This window comes from Stegostoma tigrinum, chromosome 7 (assembly GCF_030684315.1).
Source record: "Stegostoma tigrinum isolate sSteTig4 chromosome 7, sSteTig4.hap1, whole genome shotgun sequence".
NCBI classification, from domain to species: Eukaryota; Metazoa; Chordata; class Chondrichthyes; order Orectolobiformes; family Stegostomatidae; genus Stegostoma; species Stegostoma tigrinum.
The window spans coordinates 5,983,374-6,004,444 of NC_081360.1; the positions used below are offsets into that span (position 1 = coordinate 5,983,374).

A 21,071-nucleotide genomic window follows, 5' to 3' on the forward strand; every position below is an offset into this window, starting at 1 on the left:
ATCTCTGTACCAGAGGAAAAATATTTACCAAAGAGAAAGTGCAGCAAAGGTTTGCCAGACTGATTCCTGTAAAGACTGATTTGTCATTGTGACAGAATTAAAATGCCTGGGCTTGTATTCACTGGAGTTTGGAACAGCGAGGGGAGATCTCATTCAAACATCTACAATTCTCAAAGTTGAACAGACTAGATTTGGGCGTCTTTTATGGACGTGGCTGGGAGGAGGGGGGGGGTGGAAAACAAGGGGTCATGGTCCAAGGATATGCAGTAGGCCATTTCAAAATTGAAATGAGGAGACAATTCTACCAGAGAGGCTGCAGATGCTAAGTCACTGAATATAATTAAGAAAAAAACAGATTTAGAGAGGTTAAAATTGTCAAGAGTTATGTGGAAAGCACATTGAGATAGAAGATTAGCCATGATCAGTTTGAATGGCACAGCAAGCTCGCGGGGCTAAATAGCCTACTACAGGTACTATTTTGTGTTGCTAAATAGATAAGAATAGCAAGAGAAGAAATAAATTGGGAAATAAATTACTGATGAACTCGTGTATATCAGCAGCAGGAAACACTTGAAGTGATGCTTAATTGTGGAGATATAAACACACTGAAAAGAATGACTACTAATCAATCATGATGTGACATGGATGGAAAAGGGATAAATGAACAAAGGAGAATATAACAAAATGAAATACAAAAGAAAAGGAAAGACCAAGAGAAACTTCAAAACCGAATGATAAAGCAATATAAATAGGAATAGTAAAAGTACTCTTCAAGCGCAATTAACAAAACAAAATGAGGATACAGCCATAGACTGATACAGCATAGAAGCAGGCCCTTCGGCCCAAACAGATCCATGCTGACCATGATATCCACTCAGCTACTTCTAACTGCTTGCATTTAATTCACATTCCTCTAAACCCTTCTCATCCGCATACCCGTCCAAATGTTGTTTCAATGTTGCTACTGTACTTGCTTCAACCACTTTCTCCGGCAGCCCATTCCATAGACACACCACCCTGTGTGTGAAGAATTTGCCCCTCAGATCCTTCTTAAATCTTTTCCCACCCATCTTAAACCTATGCCCTCCAGTTTTCAATTACCCCTCCCTGGGAAAAAGGCTATATTCATTCATTCTATCTAAACCCCTCGTGATTTAAATACCTCAATAAGGTCACCCCTCATTCTCCTACGTTCGAATAAATAAAGTCCTACCCTGGCCAACCTTTCACTCTAACTCAAGCCTACTAGTCCTGGTCATTTCCTTATAAATCCTCTTTGCCCAAGTTCCAGTTTAACTATGTCTTTCCCATAACAGGGTGACCAAAACTGTATACAATACTCTCAAGCACAGCCTCACCAATAACTTATATAACTGAAACATACCACCCGAACTCCGAGACTCAATGCCTCGACCACTGATGGTCAGTATGCTAAATGCCTTCTTCACCACCGTGTCCACCTGTGACGCCACTCTCAACAAACTATGTGCTTGTACTCCTAGATCTCAGTTCCACAATACTCCTCAGGACCTTACTGTTTAGTGCATAAGTCGTACCTTGGTTTGACTTTCCAAAATGCAACACCTCACACTTATCTGTATTAAATTGCATTTGTCAATCTCATCTGATCAAGATCCCTCAGTAATTCTTGATTACCTGCTTCGCAATCAGTGAAGCCTCCTAATTTTGTATCACCCACAAACTTATTAATCATGCCTCGTACATTCACATCCAGATCATTCATGTAAATAACAAATAAGTATCTCACTAAGGAATGCACACAAGCTTACAGGTATTTAAACATATAAAAAAAAGGAATGCCACAAGACTGAAGACTGGCTGCTGTGATTGTTGCATCTAGAAACAGAGCTAGATCAAGCTCAGTGAACATTAAGCTGAACAAGTGATAGAAAAATAAGGATTCCTATCATTCAGTGAAATCATAAAGAACAAAATTCAGATAGTAAAAAACTCCAGTTGGGGAAAAGTTGTCAGCCATTCTCACTGGCAGAACTACTCCGAGAAAGATATGCCGTAAACCAAATCTCCAGACTGGTAACTCTGCATGGTGAGCTCCTGCACACTTGTCATGTGACTGCGTCAACTAATTGGAGCAGTTTGACCATGCTACAGTACAAATTCACAGGCGATACAACATTCCAAATTTATGTGAAAGTTGCTCAAACACTTCAAGTATGGATTAGCCTATGGACAGTTAAAATTGCTGTCAATTGGAGACAAAGTGAAATGGACAACTACAGCAAGTGGAAAACCATGTTCAAAACAAACAATGGACATTGCAGAGGAATGAGAGATTCCATTTGTCAGCTTTCCAAAGCAAAAGGCAAACATTCAGGAACAGTTCAACAAGAGGCATTCTCTGCAGAGGAAGAGGAGGATGGACGTCATATTGTTAATATAGTGAGGAAGAGATATGTATTCAGAGTTTTTCTTATTGTCACATGACCATGATTCGAAGTAGATTTTTTCACAACTGTAAAGGGGCAAGTTGAGTCAAGTAAGGGCATTTCATGAAAACAATTTAGGAAGACTAGGCAGACAGAACAAATTTAAAAGTGTTCAAAACTTTCAATGTGCAAACAATAACCATCAGATTAATGCATTTAAAATTTTAAAACAAAATCCTAATTATCTTAAAAAACCAGACTACTCGGACATACTTGTCTCATTTTCTCTCATTTGATTCATTTAAATTTTGAGCGCACAAATGTTGTGAAGGACATTTCTCAGCACTTTTGCCTCATTGATGGATGAACTCCAAATTAGAATAGCACAACATGTCCAATATGAGGGTAAAATTTAATTGAAAAGAATAAATTACCTAAATATGAAACATTGCCCAAAGGGCTCCACTCAATGCGCAGTAAAACATCTTAGCCAACCCTCCACCATTTAAGTTTAAAAGGCAGGATGGAGTTAGTGAGTCAGTGAAATATTTAAAAGCTAAACAAATATTGCTAATGGCATAAAAAGAGACAAAAGACATGAAGACAGACAGACACACTGGGAGATTTCAAGAAGAACAGAGGGACAACAGCAAGGTCCTCAAATTTAATATTCGGTCAAAAGCGATAATGAATGCCAAGTATAAGGCAAGAGTATGCCTGACATTTCCGTCAAGCTAAGATACAGCAATGTAGGATGAGAAGATTGGAAAAGCAAGATGGAGCAGAAAACCTTCTAGGCCTTATGGAATTGAGAACCATTCTGGTGGTCATCAGATCTCAGTTTGACTTGACAGTATGGAGATCACACTGAGTAGTCATCACCTTTAGGTGAAGGAGGGAAGCAACAAAATGACAGTTGTATCTGTTTTTACATCTACAAAACATGTCTTGAGGAGTAAATTACATAAGGAAGATGGTTTAAAAACACTAAATACCCGATATCGTTTTAACACTTACCCGTCACTTAAACTTAGACCGTAGTCCCTGGTGAATTCTTCTGCCTCTTCACAATCTTTAAAAAGCAACATTCGAACAAGAGTCTCCATTGGAAACATTGTGGATCGCTGAGAACTGACTGTGAATGCAAAAGTCAAAGTCTTCAAAGCCTCACGACGTACCTGAAAGAAAGCAACAACACAAACAATGCTTTTTTCAGAGATAGTAGGAATTGCAGATGCTGGAGAACCTCAGATAACAAGGTGTTGAGCTGGATGAACACAGCAGGCCAAGCAGCAGAGGAGCAGGAAGTTTGGCTTTGCAGTGACCCTTCTGAAGAAGGGTCCAGGCCTAAAACATCAGCCTTTCTGCTCCTCTGATGTTGCTTGGCCTGCTGTGTTCATCCAGCTTTACACCTTGTAATCTCAATTTTTTTTTCATTGTCTGCAGCTGCCTGATCCTGAGAGTTCAGTAATACAATGTGGGAGAAAAGACACAATAGTTTATCATAAGTGAGCCAACAAGTAAAATCAGCAGCATTGGGCATATATATATCGTCCTGTATTGTCATATAGAGCCATACAGCACAGAAACAGACCATCAGTCCAACCAATCCGTACTGTTCATAATCACAAAATAAACTAGGCCCACCAGCTTGCACTTGGTCCATATCATAGAATTCCTACAGTGTGGAAGCAGGCCATTCAGCCCATTGAGTCCACACCAATTCTCTGAACTGAATCCCACACAAACACACCTCCCTACCCTATCCCTGTAACCCTGCATTTGCCACGGCTAATCTACCTAGCCTGCACATTGCTAGAAACTGTAACCAATCCATTTAACATGCACTTCTTCGGACTGTGGAAGGAAACCAGCACACCTGGAGGAAACCCAAACAGACACAAGAATGTGCAAACTCTACACCCAGGGGTGGAATCAAACCCACGTCCCTGGTACTGTGAAGCAGCAGTACTAACCAGTTCTCACTATCCTTCCTAACATTTCTTACTTGTGTACTTATCCAACTGACTTTTAAATGTTGTAACGATACCCACATCAATTACTTCCTCTGGAAATTTATTCCACATACGAACCACTGCGTAAAAACGTTTCCCTTCAGGTCCTTTTTCGAATCTTTCTCCTCACCTTAAAAACATGCCCCCGATCTTAAAATCCCCCACTTTAGAGAAAAGACACCTGCCATTTACTGCACACATACCTCTCATGATTTTATACACCTTATAGTCATCCCTCAACCTCCTTCACTCCAGCGAAAACAGTCCCTGCCTGTCCAGCCTCTCCTTATAACTCAAGCCCTCCATTCTCGACAACATCCTGGGGAATCTTTTCCAAACCCCATCTAACTTAATAATATTTTTCCTATAACAGGGAAACCAGGACTGCACAGTACTTCAGGAGAGGTCTCAACTCAACAAGACGTCCCAACTCTTATACTCAAATGACTGAACAATGAAGGCAAGGATGCTAAATGACTAATTAGGCTATCTATATGAGATGCAAACTTCAAAGAATTGTGTACCTGACCCCCAGGTCTCTCTCTGTTCGACAGCACTGCCCAAAGCCCTACTTTTAATTACACAAGTCCTGCCCGTGTTTGTTTTACCAAATGCAATAACCTCACATTTATCCAAATTCAAGCCATCTGCCGATCTTCAGCTCACTGACCCAATTGATAAAGGTCTCTTGGCATTCTCAGATATCCTTCCACACAGAACATTACACTATACCACCAATTTTGGCATCATTCACAAACTTAATAACCATGACTTCAAAACTCTCGTTTAAATCATTTAGAGAAATGACAAACACAAGTGGACCCAGCACCAATCCCTGTGAAACGTCACTGACAACAGTCCTCCAGTCCTAAAAACAACTCTCCACCACCCCTGTGTCTCCTGCTATTAAAGCAATTTTGCATCCAATTGGCAAGCTCACCCTGAATTCCGTGTGATTTAACTCTAGTAATCAAAGTCTACCATGTGGAATCTTATCAAAGGCTTTAATGAAGTCCAAGTAAACAACGTCCACCATTCTGCCATCAATCTTCTGGTTTACTTCCTCTAAAAGTTCCGTCAAATTTGTGATACAGGATTTCGCTTGCACAGAACCATACTGACAATCCCTAATCATTCTATGCTTCTCCAAGTGAACATGATGCTATATTTCAGAATCACCTTCAACAGCTTACCTACCACTGAAGTCAGACTCACTGGTCGATAGTTCCCAGGCTTCTCCTTACATCCCTGTTTAAACAAAGACTCAGCATGAGCCACTCTCCAGTCATCCAACATCTCACCTTTAGTTATAGATAATGCAAGTATTCCTGCAAGGGAGTCCAGTTTCCTCCCTAATCCTACCAGCCTCACCTTGCACTCTATCAGGAACATAATGCCTCCAAACACTCATTCTAGAACATAGAACATTACAGCACAGTAAAGGCCCTTCGGCCCTCAACGTTGTGCCGACCTGTCATACCGATCTCAAGCCCATCTAACCTACACTCTTCCATGTACGTCCATATGCTTATCCAATGACGACTTAAATGTACCTAAAGATGGCGAATCTACAACCGTTGCAGGCAAAGCGTTCCATTCCTGGGTAAAGAAACTACCTCTGACATCTGTCCGATATCTTTCACTCCTCAATTTAAAGCTACGCCCCCTCGTGCTCGCCATCACCATCCTAGGAAAAAGGCTCTCCCTATCCACCCTATCTAACCCTCTGATTATTTTATATGTTTCAATTAAGTCACCTCTCAACCTTCTTCTCTCTAATGAAAACAGCCTCAAGTCCCTCAGCCTTTCCTCATAAGGCCTTCCATCCATACCAGGCAACATCCTAGTAAATCTCCTTTGCACCCTTTCCAAAGTTTCCACATCCTTCTTATAATGCGGTGACCAGAACTGTACACAATACTCCAAGTGCGGCCGCACCAGAGTTTTGTACAGCTGCAGCAGAACCGCTTGGTTCCGGAACTCGATCCCTCTACAAATAAAAGCTAAAACACTGTATGCCTTCTTAACAGCCCTGTCAACCTGGGGAATAAAGTGTGAAGCTGGATGAACACAGCAGGCCAAGCAGCATCTCAGGAGCACAAAAGCTGACGTTTCGGGCCTAGACCCTTCATCAGAGAGGGGGATGGGGTGAGGGTTCTGGAATAAATAGGGAGAGAGGGGGAGGCGGACCGAAGATGGAGAGAAAAGAAGATAGGTGGAGAGGAGAGTATAGGTGGGGAGGTAGGGAGGGGATAGGTCAGTCCAGGGAAGACGGACAGGTCAAGGAGGTGGGAATGAGGTTAGTAGGTAGGAAATGGAGGTGCGGCTTGGGGTGGGAGGAAGGCATGGGTGAGTGGAAGAACAGGTGAGGGAGGCAGAGACAGGCTGGGCCGGTTTTGGGATACAGTGGGGGGAGGGGAAGAGCTGGGTTGGTTTTGGGTTGCAGTGGGGGAAGGGAAGATTTTGAAGCTGGTGAAGTCCACATTGATACCATTGGGCTGCAGGGTTCCCAAGCGGAATATGAGTTGCTGTTCCTGCAACCGTCGGGTGGCATCATTGTGGCACTGCAGGAGGCCCATGATGGACATGTCATCTAAAGAATGGGAGGGGGAGTTGAAATGGCTTCCAACACAAGTCCTCCTCCTGGACACCACCCCCAGGCCTCCTACCCTCCCTCGACATCTTCATCTCCAACTGCCGTCGAGACATTAACCGCCTCAACCTCTCTACCCCTCTCACCCACTCCAACCCCTCCCCTGCAAAACAGGCAGCCCTCCGCTCCCTCCGCTCCAACCCCAACATCACCATCAAATCCGCAGACAAGGGTGGCATAGTGGTAGTATGGCGCACTGACCTCTACATCGCCGAGGCCAAACGCCAACTCTCCAACACCACCTCCTACCGCCCCCTTGATCATGACCCCACCCCCGAGCAGCAAACCATCATCTCCAACACCATTCATTACCTCATCACCTCAGGGGAACTCCCACCCACAGCCTCCAGCCTCATTATTCCCCAACCCCGCACGGCCCGTTTCTATCTCGTTCCCAAAATCCACAAACCTGCCTGCCCTGGTCGACCCATTGTCTCAGCCTGTTCCTGCCCCACTGAACTCATCTCCACCTATCTGGACTCCATTTTCTCCCCTTTGGTCCAGGAACTCCCTCCCTACATCCGTGACACCCCCCACACACTCAACCTCCTCCAGAACTTCCAATTCCCTGGCCACGAACACCTCATTTTCACCATGGACGTCCAGTCCCTATACACCTGTATTCCTCATGCAGATGGCCTCAAGGCCCTCCACTTCTTCCTGTCCCGCAGGCCCGACCAATACCCCTCCAGCGACACCCTCATCCGCCTAGCCAAACTCGTCCTCACCCTCAACAACTTCTCTTTCAATTCCTCCCACTTTCTACAGACAAAGGGGGTGGCCATGGGCACCCACATGGGCCCCAGCTATGCCTGTTTCTTTGTAGGTTACGTGGAACAGTCCCTCTTTCGCACCTACACAGGCCCCAAACCCCACCTCTCCCTCCATTACATTGATGACTGTATCGGCGCCACCTCTTGCTCCCCAGAGGAGTTCGAACAGTTCATCCACTTCACCAACACCTTCCACCCCAACCTTCAGTTCACCTGGGCCATCTCCAGCACATCCCTCACCTTCCTGGACCTCTCAGTCTCCATCTCAGTCAACCAGCTTGTAACTGATGTCCATTTCAAGCCCACCGACTCCCACAGCTACCTAGAATACACCTCCTCCCACCCACCCTCCTGCAAAAATTCCATCCCCTATTCCCAATTCCTCTGCCTCCGCCACATCTGCACCCACGATGAGGCATTCCACTCCCGCGCATCGCAGATGTCCAAGTTCTTCAAGGAGCGCAACTTTCCCCCCACAGTGGTCGAGAATGCCCTTGACCGCGTCTCCTGCATTTCCCACAACACATCCCCCACACCCCGACCCCGCCACAACCACCCAAAGAGGATCCTCCTCACCACCCCACCAACCTCCGGATACAATGCATCATCCTCCGACACTTCCACCATCTACAATCCAACCCCACCACCCAAGACAATATGCCATCCCCACCCTTGTCCACTCTCTCCGTGACTCCCTTGTTGGCTCCACACTTCCCTCCAACCCACCACACCCGGCACCTTCCCCTGCAACCTCAGGAAATGCTACACTTGCCCCCACACCTCCTCCCTCACCCCTATCCCAGGCCCCAAGATGACTTTCCATATTAAGCAGAGGTTCACCTGCACATCTGCCAATGTGGTATACTGTATCCATTGTACCCAGTGAGGCTTCCTCTACATTGGGGAAACCAAGCGGAGGCTTGGGGACCGCTTTGCAGAACACCTCCGCTCGGTTTGCAATAAACAACTGCACCACCCAGTCACGAACCATTTCCACTCCCCCTCCCATTCTTTAGAAGACATGTCCATCATGGGCCTCCTGCAGTGTCACAATGATGCCACCCGAAAGTTGCAGGAACAGCAACTCATATTCCGCTTGGGATCCCTGCAGCCCAATGGTATCAATGTGGACTTCACCAGCTTCAAAATCTCCCCTTCCCCCACCGCATCCCAAAACCAGCCCAGTTCGTCCCCTCCCCCCACTGCACCACACAACCAGCCCAGCTCTTCCCCTCCCCCAACTGCATCCCAAAACCAGCCCAGCCTGTCTCTGCCTCCCTAACCTGTTCTTCCTCTCACCCATCCCTTCCTCCCACCCCAAGCCGCACCTCCATTTCCTACCTACTAACCTCATCCCACCTCCTTGACCTGTCCGTCTTCCCTGGACTGACCTATCTCCTCCCTACCTCCCCACCTATCATCTTTTCTCTCCATCTTCGGTCCGCCTCCCCCTCTCTGATGAAGGGTCTCGGCCCGAAACGTCAGCTTTTGTGCTCCTGAGATGCTGCTTGGCCTGCTGTGTGCATCCAGCTTCACACTTTATTATCTTGGATTCTCCAACATCTGCAGTTCCGATTATCACTGTCAACCTGGGTGGCAATTTTCAATGATCTCTGTACATGGACACCGAGATCTCTCTGCTCGTCTACACTACTAAGAATCTTACCATTAGCCAAGTACTTTGCCTTCCAGTTACTCCTATCAAAGTGCATCACCTCACACTTGTCTGCATTAAACTCCATTTGCCACCTCTCAGCCCAGCTCTACAGCTTAACTATGTCTCTCTGCAACCTACAGCATCCTTCGTCACTATCCACAACTCCACCGACCTTAGTGTCGTCTGCAAATTTACTAACCCATCCTTCTACGCCCTCATCCAGGTCATTTATAAAAATGACAAACAGCAGTGGCCCCAACACCGACCCTTGCGGTACACCACTAGTAACTGGTCTCCAGGATGAACATTTCCCATCAACTACCTCCCTCTGTCTTCTTTCAGCAAGCCAATTTCCGATCCAAACTGCTATATCTCCCACAATTCCATTCCTCCGCATTTTGTACAATAGCCTACTGTGGGGAACCTTGTCGAACGCCTTGCTGAAACAGGGAACCTTATCAAACGCCTTGCTGAAATTATCACACCTTTGAAAGCCTCCCACATATTAGTCAACCCTTTACCTATGAATTGTCTACTCTGGTCAACTTCTGAAAGTTCTTGTCTTGTACCATGAAAATTTGCCTTACTTTGATTAAAACTTTAACTTTTATGGAAGGCTTATCTTCTTCCATTACTACTCTAAATTTAATAGAATTACGCTCACTAGACCCAAAATGTTCCCCTATCACTTCAGTCATTTGCCAAGCCTTATTATCCAAGAGAAGATCAAGTTTTGCTCTTCCAGTACAAACATTGATAGCTTGATAAAGAAAATTTTCTTACACACGTTTAAATGAATTATTCACCATGCAAACCCTCAACACTATGATGCATGATGAAAGGACAGAAGATATGGCTGTTAAATTTACCAATGACACAAAAAAAGGTAGAAAAGTAATTTGTGAAAGGGCAAAGAGGCAACAAAAAGGTAAAAACAGGTTAAGTGGGTGGGCAAAGACGTGGCAACAGAAGCATGAGGAAATGTGAATTTTCCATTTCAACCAGGAAAAAAAAAGAGTACGTTATGTCAGTGGTGAGAAACTGCTGAACTTGGATGCTTTGAATTTGGGTGACTTTGTGTATGCATCACAAAAGGTTATCATGAAAGTATTGTTCAGCAAGTAATTAGAAAAGAATGTTATAGTTTATTGCGAGGTGAATTGAACACGAGTAGAAAGATCCTACAAAGAGGAAGTTCATGATTTACAGCATCCGCAGTTCTTTCAGTTCTTACAAGTCGGAAGATTATGGCTTCACTAATCCAGGGCACTGGTGAAACTCAATCTGGAGTAGCGTGCGCAACCGTGGCTTCCATATTTAAGGAAGGCATAAATGCAATGAAAGCAGCTCAGAAAAGATTTGCTGAAATGACAGAGTTGCTTTATGAGGAAAGGATGTACAGTCTAGGCTTGTATCAGCTGCAGTATAGGGGAGTAAAAGGCAACTTGATTAAAATATGAGACACAGGTGAATTAGGAAAAGATGTCTTCTCCTGATGGAGATTCTAGAACTAGGAATCACTACTTCAAAAGAAGGGATGACCCATTTAAGACTTATAGGGAGAAAATGTATTTCTTAGCAGATAGAAAGTCTTTTGAAGTCTTGTCATTGGAAGCAGAGTCATTGAATATTTTTAAAGCAGAGATAAATTGTTTTTGGGCGAGCAAGGAAGGTTTTCAATGATTCTGTGGGTAGACAGGAGTTTGAAGTAATCATTTTGGATTGTCTTGTACAGATTAGGGTGATGGCTATCAAGGACAGAAGTACTTTTCCAGCTTTGGCATCCAACACTCAACATGAAGCACTCTCAAATCAGAAGCTCCACACAAAAGAGCATGACAATCTACTATAGCTGTAGTAGGGTTGTAAATGAATTCAGAGGTAGGATTAGATTAGATTCCCTACAGTGAGGAAACAGACCCGTCGGCCCTACAAGTTTACACCGCCCCTTGGAGCATCCCTAACAGACCAATACCTCTATAACCCACACCCCTGAACACTGCGGGCAATTTAGCGTGGCCAATCCACCTAGCTTGCACATCTTTGGACCGTGGGAGGAAACCGGAGCTCCCGGAGAAAACCCACACAGACACAAGGAGAATGTGCAAACTCCACACAGACAGTTGCCCAAGGCTGGAATCGAACCTGGGTCCCTGGCGCTTGTGAGGCTGCAGTGTTAACCACTGAGCCACCATGCCACCCGCAACTTGAAAGTGGGCTGAAGCCAAATGAAATCCAAGTCAGCTTGGGTCATGAGATTTGCTTAACATTAAATAAATCAAGATGCAGTGAAGAAAGCAAACTGGATCTTAAGACTAAATTGACTGTACCTAAAGACTACTTTGTTTTAAAGAGTCAGTGCTACCTTTTGTTTAGCCAGCCAATCTTATGAAGATTTGTGCACAAGTCCCAACGGGCAGTTAAACAAATAGATTGATGTTACTTTGGATGCATAACAAGGCTGCCTCAGACCTCATTTACTTTGGGTCCTCATAGTCAACAGCAAAGGCTGGTGAGACAGCAGTTTTCTCTCATCAGTCTAGACTAGGAACTTAAGATTTCAAAATCTGAACAAACAAGATCCTAACTCGCACTCAGGTTGAAAATTCAAGAACAGACCAGAATGAAATGGCATTTTTCTGCAGTGAAGTAACTGTGCTAATGTAGCAGCCAAACCAACTCAATACAGAGGCTACAGTAGTTACTTTATGAAGCAGAAAGAAAAGAGCATTAGCACTTAATAGCAGGAAAGGGCATGCAGAAAAAAAGTTTTGCTAAACTAATAGGTTGTGTTCCATTTTCTGGGTAAATGGTTTATCAAAAGACAACAGAACTTTCAGAAAGGTAATCATTATAAGTTTCCAAACCGATCTGCTGTTGAAGCCATGCTATTCCCAATTCATTGATTGTCAGTCCTTCCTGAAATGTATGACTAAAATGGTGATTGAGAACATCACGATTTACTTCTAGGCTTCTTTTGGTCTGGGAACTGGAAAATCAACCAGATTTCCTCTCCTGATTATCACCTAGTGGGTTGTATAGGTGAAGGACAAGCTGAAGAACAGGGTCAAACGTAAAGCCTTTGTGACTGAACAGTACAGTAACATTCATTAGGATTTCCACATGAACCAGTGACAGCAGTGTACAGAAATGCTGATACCTATTGAGACCAAATATACTTCAACATCTTAAGAGGCAAACACATGCAGAGAACAAAACTGGAAAGTAGAACAATGATAGTTGAATGGGTAAAATCAGATAGTTCCATCAAATTTTACAGTAAAGAAAAAATCCACAACATTATGGTCAGCTGCAACCAGTGGCTTTGTGAAATTATCACAATTCCTTGCTTTTACACAATGCACCATCACCACTAAAGAGAGACTCATAAGCTCATACATTTCTCAGCTTGTTGGGCAATTGGCCATACCTGTTTGAAGTAACGATGTAAAATGCAAGCATTCAGATAGGAGGCTGATCTAACCAGCTTGAAAAACCGCACAAAGTTATTGTTGTTAAGAGCAGCAAAAGCCTGGACTGCCAATTTCACCTCCGGGGAGTTCCAGACAACTGGGCGCAACTGCTGGACTTCTCTGTAAGAGTACAGAACATGAAAATAGTACATCACTCATTTTAAAACCTGTACACTGAGGTGCCAGAGCTGAATCTAATAAAGGGGCAGTTACAGTCAATAACAAAAACTTCTCAAATTCAGACTCTGTCTCTGTTCACCTGCTATAGAAATAATGATCCCATAATTGTTACCTTTAGATTGACCCATTTCAATGCAATCCTGGTCATGCTGGTGCCCCATCTTGTGTATTAAAACTGAGCTCATCCAAGGCTCTGATAACCTCATCTTAGCTCACACCAAGTCTGGTTCATCCTTCATTCCCAAGCTTACCAATTCCAAGCTGGCCTCCAGAATTGCACCACCTCTAGTCCTACCAGACTTGTAGATCTCACAGCTCCTCCAGTTCTGGAATGTTGCAAAACTCTGTGCTCAGTTACTCTAATAGTAGTAGCCATGTCTTCAGCCATGTCCCCAGCCCTACACTCTAGAGTGCGCTCCCTATTACTTTCCAACTCCCTCTCCCCTAAGATGGCCCGCAAAATTCATCTTTATCGCCAACCTTTTTGCCAGTTTTTAGTATTCTTAATTTGCTATTGAACTTTGATTACCAACAGTTTTGTGGTGTTTATTAGCGTGTTTTATAGTATTAAAGTTGCTTTATAAATCCAAACGGTAGTTGCTATTACAAAAAGCCATTTGGGATTCTTGATTTTGCAGGGTTCAAGGCATTTGAAAATCTTTATAATATACTGGTCAGCCCTCATTTAGATTGCGTTCAGTTTTGGTCATTAGGAAGCAAGTCAAGGCCTGAAGACTGCACAAAACAAATTTAAATCGCTATGGCGAGGTCATTTAGTCTTATGGAAGAACAAGCAAGGCTGTTTTTTTACCCCTTGAGAGCAGAAAAAGGGGAGATAACAGGAAAAAAAACTGCAGGGTATTAGAATAAGGGCATGCAGGTGGGACTAAATGAATAGTTCTTTCATAGAGCCAGGATGGTGGATAAAATGGCTTCCTTCTGAGTTCCATGATTTTCTGATATAGGCTTTGTGAAACCAATGGCCCAAGTGACTGAAAATGTTAGAGGTGAAGCTGCTGCTTTCACTGTGTTGCTGTGCATCTGTTTAAAAAATGTACAATATCTCAAAAATCTTGGTGATGAAGCACAATGGGCTAAATCTCCAAACAATAGCACTTCCAAACATTTTGAGACGACCTGACGTTATCCAAGAACTTTCCTCCATTGTACCTCTTACACATTGTCTATCCTAGTGCTGACAGGAGTTACCACAAATTACTGCAACTCACTAATGCAATGTCTGGTATTTCAGAAATTGAATAATTCATGTGTTGGAGTTGAGATTTTAAGGAAGCTAATGACGTCCCTATTCAAATAACTCCAGAGGCTGATATCCCCTCACCAAGTCACCCCTCATTTACATATGTGCATTACTTGACTGCGGTCTGGCTTACTTTCAGCCAACTCTGAATGATCAGAACCTCTGACACTCCGGTTTATATCTGTCAGCCAAGGCTCAGATTAACAGCCCAATCGGGAATGTATATTCTACGCAGTCCACCTGGCTGACTTTGTTACATCTATACTTGTCATTGTAGAAAACTGAGATATGAGGCGATCCACTGATACATGATTCTTCATAATCAAATGACCATCCACTGTGATGAAGGCTCATAATATATTAGCTATAGGATAGAAGGCTTATAATATATTAATTATATTATGAACAGCCATGATCATAATGAATGGTGGTGCTGGCTCAAATTGCCGAATGACCTACTCCTGCACCTATTGTCTATTGTGTATTATTGTTTGGAAACTAAGATTTTGCATTATAGTTCCCAGGAGGATTTTTTAATGCATCAGAGACCTTTTTTTAAACACATTGGTTCTAAACAGGCTTTCAAAAGAAATCCTGTGATATAAGCTAATTGCTTCAGCAAGCCACCTGGTGAGATAATTGCTGATGAGTTTACAGATTTAAAATTTATGATTCAGAGAGATACAGAAGAAAAGGGGCAGCAACGTTGTCCTTCCGCAATTTAGTTTTTGCAGCCTCCAGGCCAATCTTATTAAGTCTTAAGGTCTTTAAAGTAGACGGAGCTGGGAAAGCCTTACATTTTATCTTCAGAGTTCAGAGTATGGTGATTAAATTTGTGGCTATATTTAATAGTAGAGAATAGTAGTAATTTAATAATAGAGAATCACACCTGAAGAATGTGCAGAAATCATAAAACAACCTTATCAATATTCAGGGGAAATAAGCTTCTAAGGCTCGACCAGCATTTATTGCCCATCACTAGGTGCCCTTGAGAAAGTAGTGATGAGCCACGTTCTTAAATGTTGCAGCCCTTTAGGTGTAGCTACAACCACAATATCAGGGGAGGGAATTCCAGGATTGTCATTCAGTGACATTAAAGGAATGTTGATGTATTTCCAAGTCAGGATAGTGCATAGCTTGGAGGGGAACTTGCAGCTGAGGTGTACCCTGTATCTGCTGTCACTGTCCTTCTAAATGACAGTCATGACTTTGAAAGATGCTGTCTCAGGAAACTCAGTTAATTTCAGCAGTACATCTTGTAGATGGTACAGGTTTGTGCTACTTTGAGTCAATGGTGAAAGGAGTATGGACGTGATGCCAATCAAGTAGGCCAATTTGTCTTGGATGGTGTCAAACTTCTTGAACGTTGTTAGATCTGCACTCATCCAAGTAAGTGGGGAGCATCCCATCACACACTTAACTTGTACCTAGATAGACAACAGACTTTGGAGGATGATTAGTTACTGGCTGCAGGATCCCTACCCTCTGAGTTGCTCTTGTAGCCACTTTCCTCATATGAATAGTCTAGATCAGTTTCCGGTCAATGGTAATCCCCACAGCGATGGTATGACACAGTGAATGTCAAGGGGGTACGGTTAGATTTTCTCTTGTTGGAGGTGGTCATTACCTAGCATTTCTACAGTGTTACTTGCTACTTCTTAGCCCAAACCTGGATGCTGTCTGGATCTTGCTGCATTAGGACATCACCTTCTTCAGTACGTGAGGAGTCACATAAAGTGCTGAACATGCTGCTATCGTAACTGAACATCCCCATACCTAACCTGATGATGGAGGGAAGGTCATTGATGAGACAGTTGGACCTAGGACACTCCCAAGAGGAACTCCTGACGAGATGTCTTTAATTTCTCCCTAATTCCCCGTGACTTGAAGTGCCTGTGAAAGATTATTATTGGTAAAAGGACTAAATCTTGTTTATACTCTATGATAAGCTCTCTCTAAATTGCTATATTTGTTTTGTTTTGTTTCTATTATTTCATGGAATTAACTTGTGTTTGTTTGTTAAGACGTACATTGGCAACCTCCTGAGAGCATATAAAGTGACTGATCACCATGGTCAGAAACCAAACTGCAAAGTTAAAACACAAGTCAGGTTTTACTCTGTGTTCCGACTTGTCCAGTATGACCCAATTGGGATCAAGTCATATTTTATCAGATGTGGGAGCCTGATGCAATAAATATGGAGCAATGGACCTATTACTCACCGGAGAATATCTCCCTCATTGAGATTAAGCAGAACGTGGTAGCCTCTGAACTCCGCCTCATTCTCACAGTAGGTATCCTTGGTTGCCAAGTCCTGGTACATTTCTTTCAGGCTTTGCAAACATTTGGTCAAGTTTTCATCATTTATCTTGGCATCATAGGAAGACATTGGCTCTTCACAAAGCTGATGACTGCAGTGGATGTGGAACCGTGTGCATTTCTCAATAAGCATCACTGTTAGCTGATTACAGAGATGCTGTTGAGTAATATCCTGACAGAAGGGAAATAAAGCATGTCAGACAGGGATAGTTAATTGCTTTTTCTATCTGGGTTACCCTGGCACTTTGTAACATTGGTATGAGTGTGGAAGTACTGAGTACAGGAGAATTCTGTACATTACTGGGATTCAATACAGATAGGTTCCAGTCTGTTCTTCTAAAAGATTATAACAGGACATGAGCACAATGTATACAGAATGTTTCATGATGTATAAAAGCAGTTATGCACAGTACAAGGTGCCAAAACATTAGATTGGGGCAGATATACGAGTTCCTTGGTACCATCCAAAGAGAAACAGATGGTCTCTCGAACTTATTCCTTAATCAATACCAATTATTAAAAAACCAAAAATGATCGATGAGGGCAGAGCAGTAAACATTGTTTACTTGGACTTTAGTAAAGCTTTTGCCAAGGTAGTAGGGTAGACTACTTAGTAAGTTAGATCACATGGGATTCAGGAGGGCTTGTCAACTGGGTACAAAATTGGCTTAATGGCGGGAGAGACAGATGGTGGAGGGTTGTTTTGTTTGGACTGGAGCCTTCTGACTAGTGTTGTTATGCTGGGATCGTTATGGGATCCCCTATTGTTTGCTTTTAGGTAAACAATTTGGAGGGGAATTTAGGAGGAATGGTTAGTAGTTTTGTGGATGACAGTGAAATTGGTGGTGTAGTCGACAATGATATTGGTGGTGTAGTCAACAGTGAAGTAGGTTATCTTAGATTACAAAGGGATCCTGATCAATTGGGCCAATGGACTTAGGAGTGGCAGATGAAGTTAACTTTGGATAAAAGTGAGTAGCACCAGGTGTAATAATGTCATATTTCCCAAAAAAAAAGCTTGTGTTCTGGGAGTGCAGTGGCACTGTCTGAGTCAGGACACCTGGGTTCCACTCTCACATGCCCCAGGAATATGTAATAACATCTCCTAAAAAAAGTCAAGAAAATATCTGAAAGTGCTTCTACCCTGTCCCAAATATGGACTCCAATCCCACCTTCGACAGGGCCCCAAAATCACCACCTATCTATTTCTCTCTCTCATCGCTTCCCCCTACAGCCCTCCAAGTTAGAACAAACAAAATATTGAATTGGGGTAGGCTTGTGTAACAGACCAATGCTGGTGGATCTGGACGAAGACAACCAAACTCCAAAACATTTCAAATCAATTTTTTGGGACTAATTCACAGGTTAACTAGCCCTAGCAATTAACAGGCAATCATAAAGAAACTGGGTTAATCTGCTAGAGAGGTGAACTTGCAAGTAGAATGTATTTTTTAACTTGACAGCATTGCCAGACCAAAGGCATCAAGGCAAAACAAAGCAACGTAAATTCATAATGAGTTGCAGTGCTTTACAGCAACTCCTCCTGGCACCTCACCTGCACAGCCCCACAGATAATGTCAACAACTTTCCCAAGACAATGGTAAATCTGTATGGAGATGAAATGTATGTTCACATGTGCATAAAATCTTGGCTGAGCATCAAAGATGAATTGAGCATTGTAAATTCACCTTTCTTACTCCACGGGTTCTGTTCCATACAAAATCATACCAATCCCGGTAATTGCCTTCACCCAAATCCATAATCTTCATCACGAGATAATCCATGGTCATTTTTAGGACAGCAGCAGGCCGAAGCTCATGGGGTAAAGGTTCTTCCTGATCTGCAGATGACCTACTATATTCTTTGATTGCAACTTCATGGTTAACCTGTGGGGTGACAAACATATCCATCGCTGCCTGTTTGTAATAGGACATCGAAACTGAATCATTGGAACCTCAAAAATGGAAATCTGAGAGCTACGTGGCATAGTCAGGGCAAAAAAATTCAGCAGTAAGTCATTATGGCAGATGCAGCCATAAAAACGTCCAAGTTAAACAATTAATATGATGTATGTCCAGCACGGGCTAATTATGCACAGATCTGTATAAGACTACTGCCACTGACAGGGTCAGGAAACATTGACTGTGTCAGTAGTTTTTTACAAGTTCAAAATAAAAATGTCCTTATTTTTGGGCAGAATGCAAAAGCAAAGAAGTTATAACAAGGCTGGTATAAAACACTAGTTTGTCTTCAACTGAACTATTATGTCCAGGTCTAAGCACCACATTTAAGGAAGGCTGTGAAAATATTCAAGAGAATATAGAAAAATAATTTCAGGAATGTGGAAATTTAGTTTTGAAGATGGAGTTGGAAGTTGGAACTGTTTTCCTTAGAGATGGTTCAGTGGAGATTTGTCGAACATGAAATACAACACCACAGAGAGTCTGGGTATGTACAGGGAAACTATTTCCTTCGGTAGAAAGGTTGTAATCTGGAGGGCAGAGATTTAAGATAACTGGTAAAGTGATGACAACACAAGAAAAAGACCTTTCTTAGTCAGCAAGTGATCAGAATTTAGAATCCACTGCACAAAACTGAGGGAGGCAAATCCAATCATGGCATTTAAAAGGGAAATGGAACATCACCTGAAAAGGAACGCTGCTCAGGGCTTTGGGAAAAGGCAGGTGTGTGGCACCGAGTGAATACTTCTTGGTGGGTGGATGGGGGGGGTAGAGAGAAGCAGCACAAACAACAGGCTGAATGCCCATTTTCTCAGCCTCAACAATGCTGTGAAAACCTGATTCCACAAATTCACACTGCTTCAGAAGGGCTGAGAAATAAAAAGAAAAATAAAAACAAGTTCAAGCAAAGATGACGAGATTCATGGAGACCCCAACATTACAGGGACCCCTTGCATCGGGGCACCAGCACTATAAGCACCCCTCACACAGCCTACTGCAGTTTACGCAGTTGTTGTTTCCATGTTTAAATATCTTGCTTTCTTCCCAAGTAACTACTACAACAACACTTTCCTTACCAAAGAAAAAGAAAGCAACAGTAAAGCAATTCAGGCTTCTGTTGTTCTCAAGACCATGAAGAAGTGTTCCGCAGATACTTTACTTAGACACATTATTTAATCAAATTACACATTAAATATGGTTAGGAAAAATACAAAGCCAGTTTGAACTAGAGTTGTAAAAGTGGAAACCAAAGCTGAACAAATAAATACAGGTTACATCATAAGCTACAGAATGATCACCATTGTGAATCCATTAAACAGAAAATTTGAAACTGACCTTATCAGTGCCAGGAATAGTCTCAAAAGAGCTAAGTTGGTATCTTGTCTCCCTCATATAACGCTCTTTCTCCGGACACATATCCAAACATGTCCCCACAATAGCTTTTGCCTTCTCCAGCTCAGTTCTTTTCACTCGAGCTAAAGGTACAGAAGGAGGCACAGAAAAATACTTATCTTTTCCTTTCAGCATAAATTAAAACACTTCCTTTTACTGCAGCACACCCAACAACAGCACTGTCTGAAAGGCTCCATCTTTTCATTAAATGTTAATCGTTATGTGAGGACAGTTCCCCAAATTCAATTCTTTTATTCATTACCCTCTGGTCATTCAACATCCTCATATGTTGCAACTCTGCCATAATCTTAGCATGATGTCACCCCATGCTATTTAAACATCTCTTCAGCCTGACAAATTGAGCTACTGAAGCTACAAAAGGAAGAAAAGTGTCCAAGAGAAAAAAAAGGAGCACAGTAAAGAAAATAGAAATTAGAGTCAACATAAACACAAGAAAGAGGAGGTTATTCACTGAGCGAAGTGGCAAATCTAGCTATTGGACAAATCATTTCTTATATATCTGTAAGCAACAGAGTTGGAAATCAATTAGCATCCTTAAAAGTGATGAATTTGACCAAATGCTGCAATATTACCTTGTCTCATTAACTTGTCCCTCTGGTCAAGTACCCTGTATTTGTCTTCTGGAGTAATGGCAACTGTGCCAGCTAGATGGCTGAGGGAGGAAGGTAGCGACACTACACGGTCAGGAATTGATACCTGATCTTCAGTCTCTTGTAGATCCTGAGATTCATTCTCTGACTGCAGAGCCTTCAAAGCAGATGTTTTCTTCACTGGTGATCTGCAGAGCAAATCTAATTAAACATTTGATACTGTTTAAACCCCAAATCACAGCATATTTCTCCCCTTAGGTAGCTCCTTATTTTCATACTGTCAATAACAACGCACTAAATCATACAAATTAAGATTTTCACACAATGCAGCACTCATAAATCAACACATCTACGGTATCACAAGCCGC

At 42.7% G+C, this 21,071-nt stretch overlaps 1 protein-coding gene across 1 annotated transcript in view; it reads right to left on the minus strand.

Annotated features, from left to right (window-relative positions):
- mcm3ap (minichromosome maintenance complex component 3 associated protein) overlaps window positions 1–21,071 on the minus strand; it is a 67,762-nt gene that overhangs the window by 30,935 nt on the left and 15,756 nt on the right. Inside the window, exons 5-10 of the mRNA XM_048533986.2 lie at window positions 20,686–20,891; window positions 20,036–20,175; window positions 18,428–18,625; window positions 16,643–16,911; window positions 12,937–13,099; window positions 3,426–3,586 (exon numbers count right to left, since the gene is read on the minus strand). Coding sequence (XP_048389943.2) covers window positions 3,426–3,586; window positions 12,937–13,099; window positions 16,643–16,911; window positions 18,428–18,625; window positions 20,036–20,175; window positions 20,686–20,891 — 1,137 coding nt within the window. The remainder of the gene's footprint in view (window positions 1–3,425; window positions 3,587–12,936; window positions 13,100–16,642; window positions 16,912–18,427; window positions 18,626–20,035; window positions 20,176–20,685; window positions 20,892–21,071) is intronic.